The sequence below is a fragment of the Chlorocebus sabaeus genome, chromosome 26, assembly GCF_047675955.1.
Source record: "Chlorocebus sabaeus isolate Y175 chromosome 26, mChlSab1.0.hap1, whole genome shotgun sequence".
NCBI classification, from domain to species: domain Eukaryota; kingdom Metazoa; phylum Chordata; class Mammalia; order Primates; family Cercopithecidae; genus Chlorocebus; species Chlorocebus sabaeus.
In genome coordinates this window covers 46715317-46733797 of record NC_132929.1, presented here as the reverse complement: position 1 = coordinate 46733797, position 18481 = coordinate 46715317, and the positions used below count along the sequence as shown (strand labels likewise).

General features: G+C 36.3%; 1 protein-coding gene across 2 annotated transcripts in view; it reads right to left on the bottom strand.

Moving 5' to 3' along the window:
- Window positions 1-18481, bottom strand: part of LRRC49 (leucine rich repeat containing 49) — a 163174-nt gene that overhangs the window by 107057 nt on the left and 37636 nt on the right. For both annotated transcript variants that reach the window (XM_008016056.3, XM_008016057.3), the window contains one exon: window positions 12235-12296. In XM_008016056.3, coding sequence (XP_008014247.3) covers window positions 12235-12296 — 62 coding nt within the window. The remainder of the gene's footprint in view (window positions 1-12234; window positions 12297-18481) is intronic.

Sequence of the window (18481 nt, the reverse complement as noted above, 5' to 3'; positions counted from 1 at the left end):
ACATGAACACACAAACGTATGCACACACGTACACACACACAGGAAATGGGATGAAATGACCCAAAGTAATGGAGTTAGCTAGTTCTAACACTAATGTGAGCAAAGGCATGAAAGAGGAAATAAGTTTATTGGACATCTATTGTTATTATCTTCTTTCCCAACTTCCCTTCCCTTGGTAACAAAACACCCTTTTCCTGTAGTAAACCCAGCCCACAAACTGATCCCACACCTGTTGTCCTAGGGGATAAGGACCATATGTCCCAGGATTCAGTATGTTATGTATGTCCCTGGCTGCGGTGATTCATTCCAAGTGAGCACCTGACGTAAACAAACACAATCAGAATCCTCTGCAGCAGTGCTTCCCAGACTGTAATATGCATTTAAATCAGCAGGGGACCTTTTTAAAATGACAGTTCTCACCCAGAAGGTCTAGGGTAGGGCTTGAGATCCTGGGCTTCCAATAAGCTTCCCAGTGATGCTAATACTGCTGGTTCAGGGACACAATTTTGAATATTAAGGCTCTTCAGAACGTTCTGCCAGAGCAATCAGGTACGAAGCACTCTTTATACTAGAGCTGCTAAGTGACAGACTGTGATTCTCAGGCTGTTGGCTTTTCCAAAAGCTGCAAGGTTTTTTTTCATATTTCTGTCACTCACATCTTTGTGTGTTCTCTGTCATTAGGTTATATACTCATAGAAAACAAAAGTCATATGTTTAACTTCTGTTACTCTCCACAATGCCTTTTTTGGTGTTTTATACATAAAAAGACGCATAATCAATGTTCTTCAACAACCAGCTTGGAAAAAAAACTTGAATTCTTTAGATGAAAGAGATGGAGAAGGTATTTTAATGAAATTGTAAAGGACAGGAAGGAGGAAGATCAGCTACTAGCTATCACTATTGAGGTAAAAATAACACATCCTCAGGATATCCCTAAGATAACCTTAGATCCTAAACCCACCCAGCTATGAAAAACTGGCATCACTCATAATCCCTGAAGTAGGTCATTTTGGAGAATAACAAGCCAATACCCATGAAATGCCAAAAAGCAAGCCCCAAAAACAAGTTCGAAGAAACTAGCAGAAAAATATTATTAATCATATTTCACATTTACTGAGTGCTTCCTGGGATATTCCTAAACCAAAAACTACGGTCTCTAACCTGGGGGTCTACAACTGACATTGTCTATTTCTTTTTAAGCCATAAAAAGGAAGTTTTATGGAAATAAAGGGGACTATAATAGAAATTTCCCAAAAGAGGATTATAAATGGCCAAAATATAGATGAAAAAAATCAATCAACGAAATTCATTAAATTAAAAACACAATTCATTAAATTAAAATTCATTAAATTAAAAACATCATCTCACACCTGTCAGGATGGGTATTTTATCAAAAAGACAAGAGATAAGTGTGGGTGAGGATGTGGAGAGAAGAAAACCCTTGTACATTGTTGTTGGCAATATAAATTAGTACAATCATTATAAAAAAGAGTATGGAGGTTCCTAAAAATATTAAAATTAGAGCTACCATATGAACCAGCAATCCCATTTCTGGGTATATTCCAAAGGAAATAAAGTTAATATGTTGAAAAGATATCTGTACTCCCATGTTCATTGCAGCATTATTCACAATAACCAAGATATGAAATCAACCTAAGCATCCTTAAATAGATGAATGGATGGATAAAGAAAATGTGGCATATACGCACAGTGGAATAAGGTTTAGCCCCAAACAGAAGTAAATCCTGTAATTTTTGACAACATGGACAAACCTGGAGGATATTATGCTAAGTGAAATAAGCCAGGCACAGAAAGACAAATACAACATGATCTCACTCATATGAGGAATCTAAAAAAGTTGAACTCAGAGAAGCCGAGAGTAGAATGGCAGTTATCAGGGCCTATGGTCATGTAGGGTGATTGGGGAGATGTTGGTCAAAGGATACAAAATTTCGGTTGGACGGGAGGAATTAGTTCAACATGGTGATTATATTTAATAACAATGTATTGTATACTTGAAAATTGCTAAGACTTCAAATGTTCTTTAATAAAATCTTTAAATAAGACTTTAAATGTTCTTATTACAAAAAAAGATAAGTATGTGAAGTAACATACATGTTAATCAGTTTTAGTCAATCTATAATGTGTATATATACATATCTCAAAACATTATCTTGTATACCACAAATATACACAACTTCTATTTGTTCATTTCAAAAATGTTTAAAAACACAAAACCAAACAATGCCCAGAGACTAGCTGACAGTTCTAAACTACTCTTTAAGATATTTCGGGGTGTATAATTAAGTCACTGTGATACCTTTCTATGTATCCAGGATAAATAAGCCTAACTGTTTCACTTCTAGAAGCATCCTCCTTATGGAGAATCCCAACTTCCTTATTGGCATGCAAGCAAAAATTTTTAAAGAAGAAAATAGCCTCCTCTTTTAACCAAGCCCAGTGCCCTTAGTGATCAGGCAATTATTTTCCTTCCTGAGCAAGCTGAGTTTCATCCCTACAAAACAAAAGTCATCTATAATACTAAAAACAAATAAAAAAGAAACAAATTCAACCCATCTAATAACCTAGACAGACACAAACACACACCCCACCCCACCCCACACACACACAGGTTGTTAAATACAGAAATAATGTATTGTCGATTTAAAGGGAATTAATATTCTTTAAGTACCAGACAGGTAAATGGCAGAGATGATCTACAATCATGACAATTTGAAAATCTGGTAGATAGAGCTTGCAATTTTTGCCATAACAGTATCAGACTCACTTTCCTAATGTAAACAACTATGAAACTGGACAAAATATATGAAGCAGATGCTGAACAACAGACAGCTCAGGGCTGTGATCCTTGGGAGACGACAGACATATAAAAGCCACATTCATCTTGGCTTTCTGCCTGAAGATACTTTCCAGATCATAGCACAGGGAAGGGGAGCTAGAGAGAGAACAGAGGTGTCACTGAGTAGATGAAATGGAAGTCAGAATTTGGGTCTGCTGAGGCTACCGGAATTTGGGTGAAGGGGAATGGAGAGGAGGGAATCTTATAGAGAAGGAACTCCAGAAGTCTGCATAGGGGTCTCTTGAGTATTTGGCTAAGTATTAGGATGTGGGTACACAGGGTGTAATTCCACAAAGCCTAGCAAAATATAACTATTGAGGGGCTGTGAGATGAAGGGTATCTATGGGTCACATGGAACTGGGAGACACTGCAATTCCAACCAAACAGAGTGAAGAGACATCAATGAATACCCAGATTATGTATTTGAAGTCCAAGAACGGCCATGCCTTAGGTGTAAGGAGACTCTGTGTCAAGAAACAATGTGAATATTTTCATGTTTCTGCATGGTAAGGGCTTTCTGAGCAAAGAAAATTGGCACTTCGATTAAAGGGTGACTGAATAGATAGAAATGATAAGAGCAACGTGGACATTCAGGCCGGGCACAGTGGTTCACACCTGTAATCCCAGCATGTTGGGAGGCCGAGGCAGGCAGATCGTCTCAGGTCAGGAGTTTGAGACCAGCATGGCCAACATGGTAAAACCCTGTCTCTACTAAAAGTAAAAAAAGTAAGTCGGGCATGGTGGCGCACACCTGTAGTCTCAGCTACTTGGGAGGCTGAGGCAGGAGAATTGCTTGAACCCTGGAGACGCAGGTTGCGGTGAACCAAGATCGCACCAGTGCACTCCAGTCTGGGCGACAGAGCAGTGAGACTGGGTCTCAAAGAAAAAAAAAAGAGTAATATGGAAATTTATCTCTAAGTACTATATGTTTACATTTCAAAGGGTATCAAAATGTGGAGCCATTTTCTTACATTCCAAAAGATTATTGGCCAAAACACCTTTGACTTTTCTCTTCATAGAGGATTTGTTTACATTAGGAAGATAAGGTCTCAGTTTCTCTCTGTGTTCTCTCTTTCTTTCCTGGAGGGGAGAAGGTGCAGTTGTGTAAGCAGCTTCTACATAAGCTTCAAGATTAATAATTTGGGGTTTCTCTCATGTACTAGAGGCCCCTCCTCATATATGCAGGTGACATATGCACTTATCACATAGCACCATGGGGAAAAAAATGGAGCATGGGAAACTAACACAAGATATTCTGCAGGTAAATAATCAGTCTACCTTGGATACACAAATCTTGTGTTTACTGTCATAACAAAAAATATATATATACATATGTTACAGTAAGTAGCTAGCCAGGCTTGAGCGGGGCTGGAGAGGGCTCCCCAGCAACCAGGAATGTCAGGCGACCTTCAGGTGATGGTCAGGCAGTTGTTACACTGTTTCTCTAAAATAAGAATTGGTTGCAGCAGGCACCAGGGAAAGGCAATCTCCTAATAGATAGAAAAAAACCCTGAAACTCATCATTAGTAGCTTCCCAATAAGATCTACTGATAATTAGTAGCTTCGCACTGGAGTTGGGCCAGTGGGTTCAAGCATGTGCATTAAGAGGCAAAATGTCAGAGTTTAACTGGTATATGACCTTCTAGGAACGTTGACTGGTAAGGGAAGAATGCCTCAAGTGAGCATGTGTACAACTCCAGTAAACACACTGCGCATGCAGCCTCTCCCAAATGCAGGCAGGCCACTGTGCATGTGGACAGCCCACCGCAAGGGAAGAATCAGGGGAGAAGGGATGCAAGACCTGGGAAGTATGCCAGCGTATAAAACTCTAAATCAAAGGCCAAACTGGGCACTTGATCTCTCAAGTTGCCCACTTGGCCCTCTTCCAAGTGTAATTTACTCCCTTTCATTACTGCCCTAAAGCTTTTTAATAAACGTTCACTCCTGCTCTAAAACTTGCCTTGGTCTCTCTTTTTGCCTTATACCCCTCAGTCAAATTCTTTCTTCTGAGGAGGCAAGAACTGAGGTTGCTGCAGACCCATACAGATTTGCCACTGGTAACAGATATAAAAACATATTACTCTAGTTCTATAAGAAGGATCACTTTAGATCTTCCTTTAAAAAAAAAAAAAAACTAAACTAAACTAAAAATAAACCTCAACAGGATCAACCTGATTCTCTAGTAGTTATCAAAACAAAACTCAATAATCCTTAAATCTCTCAACAGAACATCCACAATGCCCAGAATACAATAAAAAGAACTGCCAGATGAGGAAGAAGCAATACAAATTGAAACATATATTAATGAGGAAAAAAAGTCACTATAACAGTACCAGAGATGACACAAATGTTGGAATTAGTAGATAAGAACTTTAAAACAGCTATTTTTATAGATTTTAAAAATCTATACAATCAGGTAGATATTTTTGCTTCTGACAGAGGGCTATCTTACCTTTGCATCAAATAAGTTAGGAAACAGCTGAAGCAAGGTCTCTGTTTTTCTCTCCCAACTTCGAGTTGTCCCGCCTTTCTGGACCAAACCAATGTATTTCTTAAATGTATTTGATTGATGTCTCGTGCCTCCTTAAAATGTATAAAACCAAGCTGCACCCCGACTACCTTGTGCACATGTTCTCGGGACCTCCTGAGGGCTGTGTCATGGGCCATGGCCACTCATATTTGGCTTGGAATAAATCTCTTCAAATATTTTACAGAGTTTGACTCTTTTCATTGACACTACCTCAAATGCCTTTTGGAAGTATTTCTATAATATAAGTACAAGAAATGCACTAGGGGAAACTAGTTACATATCTTAAGTTTGTTTCTAAGTGGATTTTGAATTTAATCTACTTATACTTTGTTTCTGAATATTCTTTGAATTTCCATGCCTTTGTAAAACAAAATACAAAGAAAATCATAAAACGTATGTTGGTCTCAATTTATCATACTTGTTTATTTCTGAACCTAGAAACACCGCCCAATATGTAATCATGAGTAATTTTAAGGCCCTTGTCTTTAATAATATGCACCAACATTTTTCCTGCAACTTTTAGAACCTTCACATGAATAAAATCCAAAGGGACCTTTGGTACATCAGTGTTTTCAAAACTGCTACCTCACTGCTATGAAGAGCTATCAGCCTCTTAACTATGTATGTGTGAACTCAGATTGACACAAGGTATGCAAGCAGCCTGCTCCCAGGCCTTAGTTTAATTTTAGTTCAAGAAGCCTTTTTTTTTTTTTTAGAAAAACTCTCTCTCTCTCTCACACACACATACACACACACACACACACACACACACACACCCTTTACAGTAATGAAAATGGAGCCTTACAATTATAGAAGAGTATCTGAAAAATTTCCTGTGAGTTTGCAATCATATATATATTTATAAGTTGGTTCAGAAGGTACAGGTAAAAAACCCTCCAATCGACTCATAATGTCCCTTAAAGAAAGGCAATCTTTTAGTAGAAAACAATTACAATTTTGGAAAGATTAATTTCAACAATATTTTATAAAATGGAGTTGGAGAGCATACATGGTATCACTCCCCACTTTACAATGTTATAAATAAAATCCATGAGAGTATCTATATGTATTTTTGTACTTACAGAATTAATGCTTTAAATGGTTATAGGTGCTGATATAAGGAAGATAATAAAAGAAGGTAGGTAATAATAATTTAAAAAGTGACTGCTATCCATTAGATTTTTTTGCTTTTTCTCTGCTTCAAAAGTAATGCAAAAGGAATACAACAAATATAACAGAGGGTCCCCAGTTTCCCCATTACCTTGTACATTGGCCCCCTTTTCTTTTCTTTTTTCTTTTTCTTTTTTTTACTGTCTACTACCCCTGCCCCACGAACTCTGACTCTTCAGTAAATTGCAAGGCTTGCGGAAAAATCGTCCTCAGAAACTATCATTCTGATGTTTATTGGGACCTTATGCAAGAGGCATGAAAACAGGAAAACCCTCAACAGTGAGGGGTAGTTAAATCCAAAAACTGCTGTTTACGATAAAATCACAAGGTCACATACTCAACTTTTCAATAGCCTATACAAACTCTGACTCTGTTTCAATCACAGAGTCACCTGGTTTTCAGGGGCCCCCTAATAATACATCCGAATGAAGCCTTTAACCTCTGTTCTTGTCACTTATATAATTTCAAGATGGCAGTAAACTCTACACGCAATTTAGTAAATTAGAAGATATAAAGCAAATGTATTCTGTTCATTTTAAATGCTAGTTTAAAGCAAATAAACTTATAAAATTTACAACTGTGCAAAATGCTGCAAAGATGTGTATGGCATATAAAGAAATTGATTTCTAATGCTCATTTACCTCTACAGAAACATTAATAGAATAATCTTACAAGTGTAAATGGCAGTAATGCTGGTTACCTTAAATCAGAAGAAAATCTCCAATGTCTTCAATCATACTGCCACTTGACAAGAGTACGTGGTGTTAATATCCTGCCTATATAGTCAATAATCTGTCTAGCATGAGATCAACATACATTTGAACTAATAGAAATAAGAAGTCATTTTGACTATAATACAAAAATAAAACAATAAAACAAAATAAAAATTAACTAAACTGAGTAATCCTTAACTCGGTAAAAAAATTAAAATAAGACTTTATATTAGAGTATAAAGCATTACAACCAGAACACAATCATCTATAACAAACTGAATGTCCTAAGAACAATGAGGAAAATAAAGTTGGTTCATTTTAAACATATTTCTATTTTATAACATTTTAGAATAATTTTTGCTTTTGATCTCTAAAAGGAAAACCAGCACTTTAATAAAGTAGCATTGAAATAAGATACAATGAAAAACTGTAGAAAAATTATTTTAGTATAAGTGCTATGTTTCAAATAAAATAAATTTCGACCCAATAATTACATCAGCCCTGAGGATGGTCAAACAAATTGATCTTACCTCAATGTCTATTTTTCGGAAGTGGTAGAACATATCTGTCATTAGTTGTGAATATCTCTTTTCACCTATTTTCTGACTGAAAGAATTCAAAAGCTGTAGCTAGGCTTTACAGTCAGACCTACTAAGGCACTACACGCCACCTTACCATACTCGGAGGGGTTTACTCACAAAGAAGGAATAAAGCAGCATGGATGAAAACAAATACCCCTATTTTTAAATCTTGTTTTTGTGCCCGTTACATTATGCCCATCACATTTAGAAAAATGCAATTAAATGTTTGTCTGAAGGTGAATCACACGTCAACCACTTGGTAAACCCCTCAAGAGGAGTTCAGTAGATAAATGGGTACTGATAATGAAATTTCCTTCACAAGCATGTAGTCATTTCTCAAATTTAAAACTCAGCAGATGGTCAGAAAATATCTGTCAGTAGTTGATTTCCTCTGTTTAACTCAGTAAGAAGATTTGCATATCATTGATTATCTGCTAACAAAGGAAAAGTGAAGGCATTCTAACAGTATGCTGCATACTAGAACTAAGGGAAATGAATTTCCGTCAAGCCAAAATAACATAAGTGACACGTGCAATCCTGGAAGGTACAGGAGTAAAACCTTATATCTCATCTACAGGAATAGTATCTAACAACTTGAGCTCATAAAAAATATCCATAGATTCTGAAGGTCAGTGAAATAATTTCCTCCTTAAAATATCAACTAGTACTAAATTAGACACCTGCAGGGCAGTTTAAGTTTTCCTAAATAGAAATAGATTCTTTTCTAGAAATATAATTGATATAGGGTGATTTATCAAGTTGAAATATAGCTTAAGAAAAATGCAAGGAGAATGATTTCCAGATAAAGGTAAAATTATAAACCATTTTCAGTAAAATTTTGAAAATAGCCTAGCAGATTATCTTGAGTTGGAGAATAGTGAAGAAGGAAAAGTCACGCCCCAAAGCGTGTGCTTCAGTGACCTTTAACCATACTATATGTACTAACAAAAGTCATTAGAGAACTTAAAACAGCATTCCTTCCTCAAAACAAAAACAAAAAAAAAAGAGAAAGAAAGCTAGTTTAAAATTTTCAGTGACATCATAAAGAAAAAGCTGAGTCCAAACAACATTGTCTTACTAAAGTAAGAAAAGAGGTATGAGAGGTCACCCTGGCAGAGAAGAGTATTTTATCAGTGACATAGGTTAGAAATTCCAGTACAAGGTGACAATAAAAAGCAACACTATTTTTGTCAGTTTTGTTGTTTTTAAGTGCCTTACAGAAAATGAACCTCCTTAATGTCTGTATCCTGGGGCACACCACACCCACCACCCTACCCCTGATACACTCCACTGCATAAATAAAAGGTTTAGTTTTTCTAGAAATTACGGGCAAGATCCTTCCTGACAAATCAGTAAACTAACCTGGAATCCCAAAACAACTGCTAAGAGAACTTTGATTTGCTTACGGCTTTAAACCTCACAGGTCCACGCATTAAACACAGACTAAATGACCTAGTAATAACATAAAAAAAGACATACCAGAGTTCTTAGATCACACAGAAAACTATTTCTGTTTGAGGAATTAAATTCTCCTTATAAATCTTTTTCTTTTTTTTTTTTTGAGATGGAGTCTCACTCTGTTGCCCAGGCTGGAGTGCAGTGGCGCAATCTCGGCTCACTGCAACCTCTGCCTCCCGGGTTCACGTTATTCTCCTGCCTCAGCCTCCCAAGTAGCTGGGACTACAGGCGCCTGCCACCACGCCCAGCTAATTTTCTTTTTGTATTTTTAGTAGAGACGGGGTTTCACCCTGTTAGCCAGGATGGTCTCGATCTCCTGATCTCGTGATCTGCCCGCCTCGGCCTCCCAAAGTGCTGGGATTACAGGTGTGAGCCACTGTGCCCGGCCTCTCCTTATAAATCTTTTAAATACAGCTAGTAATACCTGTACTAAGAACACATCTTCACGCTAGATGCTCAAGAGGCTGTAGTGAGCAGTATAGACATATTCTTCTGCCTTTGTCAAGTTTATAGTCTAATAGAAGGGACAATATAAAATGAAAGTACAATAAACTCTAACACTGCAATAATAGTGGAAATATAGGAAGCTATAAATGCATGTAGCAAGATCTCACAGAATTTTTCAAATTTTTTCATCTAACCCATAGTAAGAAACATATTTACATTGTAACCCAGTTTCCACATTGTCTATAGTAAAATAACATACATACATATGCATACATAGACATACCCATATATAATTAAAACTGGAAAATTTTTATGAAACAGTGTATGCTCTTAAAATGTGTGACAAATTCTGATACTTTCCATTCCATTTTAATTTACCTGGTTTTAAATCACTAAATTGATCTTAGGATCCCTATATGAGTTTTGACCTGAAGTTAAAAAACACAGACCGTTGGTATTTTTAAGTCAGCTGCATTTTTAAAATAAAGGTACAAATTCCTGAGCCCTACTTAAACTACTGAATTAGAGTCCATGATAGATAGGTCCCAGAAAGCTGGGACTGTAAAACCTGGCAACTCTATTGTGCCAGGATATAGAAGAACAATTGTGCCTTGAATATATACTGTAGCTATCACTACAGGTTATCTGACAGCCCAGCTATCTGAGATAGCTGTATCTTGGGTAAAGTTCACAGAAATGTTTTCAAAGTTGCTCTCTCTGATTTTTCCCTCCTCAGATCTAATATATTCGCCATACCACCTCCGGGACCACAAGCATCAACAAAAACAGAGCAGGAAACGCACTGTGCCTCAAAAGCAGATCTGCTGGAAACACTAGAGGAAGGTATACTGTGAAAGCTATATAAAAACACAGAGAAAGCAATCACAGAGAGAATAAAAGCCTCAAAATTGTTGGCTGACGTCTATCTTTATTTTCTTGAGAAATCACACTTTTTAAAGAAAGTTATAAATATTAATCTCATTAATATTAACTTTATTTTGCTGGGTGAGCGGAACTCCTTTCCAGGTTGGGAAGAAAGTTTTCCAGATACAGGCAACCAACACCAACTTCCTACAGAGCTAGGCGTTTAGGATTTCAGAAATTCAGATATCCTGGGGACCTGGGAACATCATAACCCCTATATAACCAAATTTACATCTCTCTTTAAATTACTCCCCATAAACAAGAAGCAAAAGAAGTAATGAGTTCCGCCACAGGTGGTGGGAATCTATAAGTTTGCAGTATCTTAAACAGAGAATATTTCACACATTGTAAAAATGAGAGACTACCTCTTCTCCAAAGAGTTGTTCATGATTTTTAGGAAGAAATTCCCTTAAAAAAAATCAGTGACCCTTCCATTGCCATTGAAAAGAAATTCTACCTCCCCAACAAGATAGAATGGCACCTGGAATGTCGCATTCAAAATACACTAAGAAGAATATGAAAAGTCTATCAAAAAAGTTTAATACTTTTTCCCACAGAAGAGAAAAAAGAGAAACAGTAACAATATTTTCTTTAAAATAATGTCTATTTGCAAAGTTCACTCTCTTTAGATAATTTCTATCTTTTAGAGACATAGTACAGGACGATTGGGTTAAAACAAGTCTGATGGCAGACATGCAGAAAACATGCCAACAGACAACACACAAAAATTAAACTGGTTTTTAATACAGAAGCATAGACCTGGAGTTCAGAAAAAGATACGCTCTAAATCTTTTTATATATATTTTTTACCCTCTTATAAAAGCAGATTCAAAGAACAGTCTTAAAGTGAAACTAAAGAACGGGGGGCATTAAAAAGCCCAGTTCAAACTAAGTGGCTCCTGGGAAGGAGGAGAAGGAAAGAATTAGAGAAAAAGTAGGGGCCCTTTTGCATTGGAAAGTCTTACTGTATGTCTCAGCTTCAATTCTAAATGAGACATCATCTCAATATAAAGGATAATATGCTTCAAATCGTTAGAAAACTAAATGTACACATTTCTATATTCTAATCCACTGTCTCTTAGCAGCATTAATTTTAAGTAGAGATACTAAGCTAGAAGGCAGTTTGGCCTAATTAGCAAGTGGCTCAGTGACAAATATAGCCTGCTGTATTAAAATTGCTTAGTAGCTATACAAATTGTAGCTGATAATTTATGAAAGAAATTCTAATTCAACTGACCAGTGCTGTGAATGTCAAACAAAGGACAGCAAAATATATGTTGAAATTTCCATGTACTCATGTTTTACAAAAGGAAAACTCTAAAGCATAATTAAATCAAAAGCACAAGCTATATTAATTTCATCATCTTAGCATTACAGGCAAGAATACACACAAGAGCTTTGCTTTTCCACAAAGAACTTTGTCTTACCATTTTCTAATTTAAAATCTTCCATGCTAGTAAAATTCTCCAAGGTATTTCCAATCTTAATCTAAAGCGCTAGAATCCATACAATCAAGTTATAATAAATGACAACTTGAGAGTTTCCACTTACCTAGATATATTGTTGAAGCTGAGAAAGAGATGTTGGAGGCAGGGCAAATTATCCACATCTCTCTGGAAGAAAACAGAAAGCAAAAATTAATCAGATGAAAGAAAAAAATACTATAAACATCTTCTTGCTAAGCTATTGAAATATATAATCATTTCTATTTACTGCAACATTGCTACCTCACTGATTTCTACTGGTCAGTGAGCTCCATTCTCCTCCACTGCAGATTAAATGGGAGGGTTTCAGTACATCCGCAGAACAAGCTGCACCACTCGCAAGGTAAAAAGCACTGAGGAGACAGGGAGAGATGCTGCCGCTAGCCTCTTTAAGCATGCTTTTGGGAAAGATGCCAAAATGCTGCTTCAGCATTTCAACTGTAGCACAAATACAGTATGATCAAACATTTGCTAAAAAAGTCACTGTTAAAAAGAAGCCATTCAAAAGCCTTAATGTTTAAATTTATACAGTTAGCCTTCTAAACAATAGTGAGAATTTTAAAGCTATTTAACTCACTATTCTGAAAACCTTGGAAATAAACCATCAGTTACAAATGAACCAATACACTAATGATTCTCCCATAAAACTAAAAGCAAATCATGGTAAGTGTCACCGAAGGGCACTGTAAGGGCAATTTCTCATCCAAGCTCATATCAGAGGTTCTTACAATAGGAAATCTACCTTGTTATATTTATGTACACCACTCCAAAAACACACCACTGCTGTTTAAATACAGTTAACCTTAACAAATATTGAATTGTTTAGGACCAAATTATTAAAAAAAAACACACACAAATAAAAAATAAAGTAAAAGCTACCTAATCATGAAAAGACATAAACCTTCTAAAAAGATTTATATATAATGGAATAACAGAATCTTACAGAACCTTCATAATTACCAAGTCTACAACCTTATTATTCGCCTAGAAAAGTGACCAGTTGAGGTTATTGCAGGGGGAGAATAAGGGTGTGGTGGGAAGGTGGCCCAGGAGTACATACAGTCCCTAGAGGCTGAGACAGGGAAAGATTCCAGTTATTCTGACTTCCAGTGCTCTGCTCCTCAAAGTATTACATACTGCCATGTCTCATATAAAATGTTTTTCAAGGGCAGCATCATTTGCAGTAATTCTCAGTTATATTGATTTGAATAATACAAAAATAAGTATATTTGACATGTTATTGTGACCAATATTTAAACCTAAATCAAAACTTGTTTTCCTGTTTCCATAAATCATCATCTTTCTTCCTCCTCTTCCTTTTCTTCCTCCTCCTCCTTTTCTTCCCTCCATTTGAAAACTACAATTTCTAAGACCTAAGTAAGAGTTTAGGCAAGTGCATTAAAATTATTGACAAACCTAGCTTTTCCCAAAATGCTGTATTTTTTTGTTATTAAAAGAAAATATAAAAGTGATAGAATTAGGACAGAACCACTTTTTAATGGTTTTTCAGAAAGCAAAGGAAAAATGAAGCTGCCTTGTTTTTCTACCTTCCCTATGTACTATTCTCCAAACTTCTCGCAACCCTTTAGACCCTAAGCAGTGTAAAATCAATACAATAGTCCATGATCAGAACACTGGCTATGTATACCATTCGTTTGACATTATCATTCTCAGGCCCACTCCCACAAAGCCTATTCTGCAGATGTGAGATAATGATTTTTAGAGCTTTTCATGGCCAAGGAGTAAGTCTGTGGAAACAGGAGGGCAGCCAAATTTCCCTCAGTAGGTGATATACTTCAAATGTTGGCAAACTTTTAAAATCATCTCTTTCAGCTAATTCTCTCTGATATTCCCACAAATGGAGGAGGAGTGATAGACTAGTGGTATAGGGCTCATTTCACTCCAGGGCCCTAGTTTCCAAAGGAAATGGTAGCCTACTGTCTATCTGGTCTCTAGAAACATGAAGTCACAGCCAGACTGAAAACCCTCTCTGTAATCCTGGGGAAATCTCTTCTCCCAAATTCTTCCTAGAATCTACCTGATACATTTCTAGGTACAATCATTGTTACTGGCACTCAACCTGGAGAAACGGAGAGGCGGCAGCTTTCAAAAATACATTTTAAATCCTTTGAATCAAGGCATCTCATTTAAAAAATACATTTGTCCCTTTGAGCTCCAGCATGCCATCTTCAGAGATTATAAACACCTTCTAAGACATAACTTCTGTCAATTAAAATATAAAACTCAAATTCCATCAGGATATAATTTGTGAAAAAAGTTTTTTTAAGTTTGATAAAATTACAATATAATTATTTAATCTTTGTTTATGAGAGAAAATTTTACCACAAGTCTTTATCAAATTTTCAAAATCATTAAACGTCATTGCCTAGTAGAGTTATCAAAAATATAAAAATATTCACAAGTTGAAACATTAAAATACAGAATTCAATTCTATATATCCTCATAATCACTTACATAGATAGCTTTCCAGAACTTTAAAAAGCAAATAATTACCCACAATCATTTTTTGTTGTTCCACATTTCATTTCTGTAAGAAAACGTTAATTTTCTCCAAATTTTTAGCAATTCTGTGATATACTTTTGTAATGAAATTCTAGCATTATAATAGACAAAAAGAAAACACCATATTTACCATATCAATTATCTATGTATGCATTATTTACAGAAGAAAGACCCATTAAAAACTACTAGGGGATGGCTCCTCTAATATGAGAGAGTAAACAAAAGATGGGATATATATAAGATCGAGGGAGTACAATTCATCATCCAGGAGAGGCAAAGAGAAATCCAACGATGAAATCTGTATAGCAGGGCTTAATGCAAGCAGGCTACATTAGACAGAGGACAGGAGGCTCTAGAAGGGTATCTCCAAGAGGTAAAAATGAAACATAGATCACCTGAAGCCTTTGCCCATACAGAGAGGAATTTTAGGGTTCTGTTGAAGAGTTTGGACATTAATTAATGATAGTTAAGCCCTAAATTGAGACAGTTATTAATCTCAGGGAAAACAAAAGTTTAACATCATGGCCCAAGACTCACTTTGAAAACCTCACCTTGCTTTGTCAACCATCCTAATCTATTCGATCATAAATCTATCCATTTTCATTAAGCTCCTGCACTGAAAGACCTACCCTAAACCAGAACCCCAAGAAATTTCAAACTAAATCTCCTGTCTTTGCCTTTGAAGATACAGCCAAGGCTATGTCAAGGCAGTGTGCTTTTACTTGCCAGTAATAAATTCTCCTTTGCTTTATCAACTAGTCATTCTGGTGGTACTCTGCAGGAGCCAGCACTCAATCTGCTTACCTAAAAATTGTTTTGGAATGACAGGGAAAGTGGAAATGGGGGTTAGGGATAATGTAAGAAAGCTAAATTCTCAACTCTTTAAGAAAAAGTATTTATTTTACTGTCAAGCATTAAATACCCCTAACATTTCTTTTCTGGAGGTAACTATTTCAGCATCACAGAAACTATAACAAAGCAGCCAGAATGTTAACATACCTAAGATGAGAGGGAAAAAAATGAAATAAAATGTTTACATGTAGGGGAATATTTATAGTTCATCTGTTATTAATTTCTTCATTATCTTAAATGTATTACTTTTAATAGAACATAATACTGAAAATAATATTCAAAACCTGTTTGAAGTAAAATTAAAAACTATTTCATGTATTTGGAAAATATAATCCTTTGAAAAATAGACAAAATTATTTACCACAAGATTATCTGAGAGGATTATAATTCTTTATTTTTCAAAAGAATACTGACTTGTTTTCTGAGAAAAACGCTTGTCCTACTCTGCTCAGGCACTGTTGTCCATATCCCTAAACTGCATAAAAGAACTAAATGGCCAGGTGCGGTGGCTTGCATCTGTAATCCCAGCACTTTGGGAGGCTAAGGCAGGTGGCTCACCTGAGGTAAGGATTTCGAGACCAACCTGACCAATATGGTGAAACCCCATCTCTACTAAAAATACAAAAATTAGCCAGGCACGGTGGCGTGTGCCTGTAGTCCCAGCTACTCAGGAGGCTGAGACGGGAGAATTGTTTGAACCCGGGAGGCGGAGGTTGCAGTTAGCCGAGATCGCACCTCTGTACTCCAGCCTGGGCGACAGAGCAAGACTCTATCTCAAAAAAAAAAAAAAAAAAAAAAAAGAATTAAATGATTCAGCAATCTGACCACATGGGGGAACATCTATCACTGGAGCTATTTTTAGAGCAGCTTCCTCTAGAGCAATAAGGAAGAAGAAAGGTGAACAGATAAAGATTTTGACATGCACCATGTAGGGCAAAGATGACTACAATAAAATCACAGCTACCCTCATTTTTACTATGTAGGCTTTCATATGAAACAAGTTAGAGTAAAAATATACAGGGGTAATTATTCTAACTTTGAGAGCTGTAAACAGATCCATTCACAAAGCATCAAACAAGCTTGGAAACAAAAAACAACAAAGTATTCCTTTTTATAAGAAGACTTACTAAATTAATTCCAGAATAACTACTTGCTTCACCCATCACTTTGTGACACAGACACATATTATATGAGGACTAATAGCTGCAAGCCATCATATGAAAACTCTAATCATATATATAAATGCCAATGAAAAAAGTCCATTACTTGGCTCTGTTATCCAAAGGCATTAATGTGCTTATCCAGTTTTTGTGCTTGTTTACTACCCATTACACAGCAATAGATATCAGTCAATTCAGCTACATCTTACTCTTCCAGTCTGATTTTCTTCTACACACTGTTTTATTACCCCAGAGCAAAAACTGAAAGGGAACTTAAAACCAGACCAGTAAGAAGGTACTGATATGCTGACTAATTAGGGAAATGTCCAGTCTTTATAATCCAGGAGAGTTAGATTTAATAGCTTTGAGGAAATCAACAAAAAGCCTCAATTTTATAGCCACAGGCTTTCCCTCACTGGAATTTACAGTTCAAATTTACATCACAAACATCATCTAAAAAGACCCCTCACAAAAAACGGTACCTGGCATTCATGACCCTAACACTCCTGGCAAAACTGTCTGGAAAGACACGAATTCAACTCAGGCTTTGCAACATCCTGACTATTCCAAACTACTAAACTGTAAAGAAAAAATTACCATGAGTAACAGTCAGTAGAACTTTCAGGCAACAGATGTGGAAATGCCAAAAAATTAAGAAAATATAGTAACTTGATAAAGACTATGGAATATTTATTTTTAAATTTATAAGAGCAATGAAAGAAATGAAAAACAAGAAAAAATAAGGTACATATATGCCTCATTTAATCATACTTTGCAGATATTGTGCTTTTTTAAAATTTTACACATTGAAGGTTTGTGGCAATCCTGTATCAACCAAGTCTATCAGTGCCAGTTTTCCAACAGCATGTGCTCACTTCACATGTCACATTTTGGAGTTCTCACAATATTTCAAGTTTTATTATCATTATATTTGTTATGATTATCCATGATCAGTGATCTATGATATTACTATTGTAATTGTTTCGGGGCACCACAAACCGTGCCCATAGAAGGTGGCAAACTTAATCAACAAATGTGTCTTCTGACTGCTCCACTCACTGACACTTGCCCCATGTCTTCCCCTCTCCTTGGGCCTACCTTTGCCTTGAGGCACAACAATATTAAAACTAGGCCAATTAATAACCCCTACAATGGTCTCTAAGTGTTCAAGTGAAAAAACGAGTCACAAGTCTCTCACTTTAAATCAAAAGCAAGAAATGGTTAAGCTTAGTGAGAAAGGCATGTGGAAAGCTGAGATAGGCTGAAAACCAGGCCTCTTTCGCCAGTTAGCCAAGTTGTGAATGCAAAGGAAAAGTTCTTGGAGAAAAGCAAAAGTGCTACTCTAGTGGAACACACAAGTAATAAATAAAAACAACAGGAAGAAAGTTTGAATGGTCTGGAAGGATCAAACCAGCAACAATATTCTCTTCAGCCAAAGCCTAATCCAGAACAAGGCCTTAACTCTCAACAATTCTAAAAAGGCTGAGAGAGATGAGGAAGCTGCAGAAGAAAATCTGGAAGCTAGCAGAGGTTGGTTCATGAGGTTTAAGGACAGAAGTCATCTCAATAATATAAAAGGACAAGGTGAAGTAGCAGCAAGTGCTGATGTCAAAGCTGCAGCAAGTTACCTAGAAGATCCAGCTAAGATAACTGATGAAGTGGCTACCCTAAACAACAGATATTCAATTTAGATGAAACAGCCTTCTATTGGAAGAAGATGCCATCTAGGACTTTCATAGATAGAGAGGCGAAGTCAGTAACTAACTTCAAAGCTTCAAA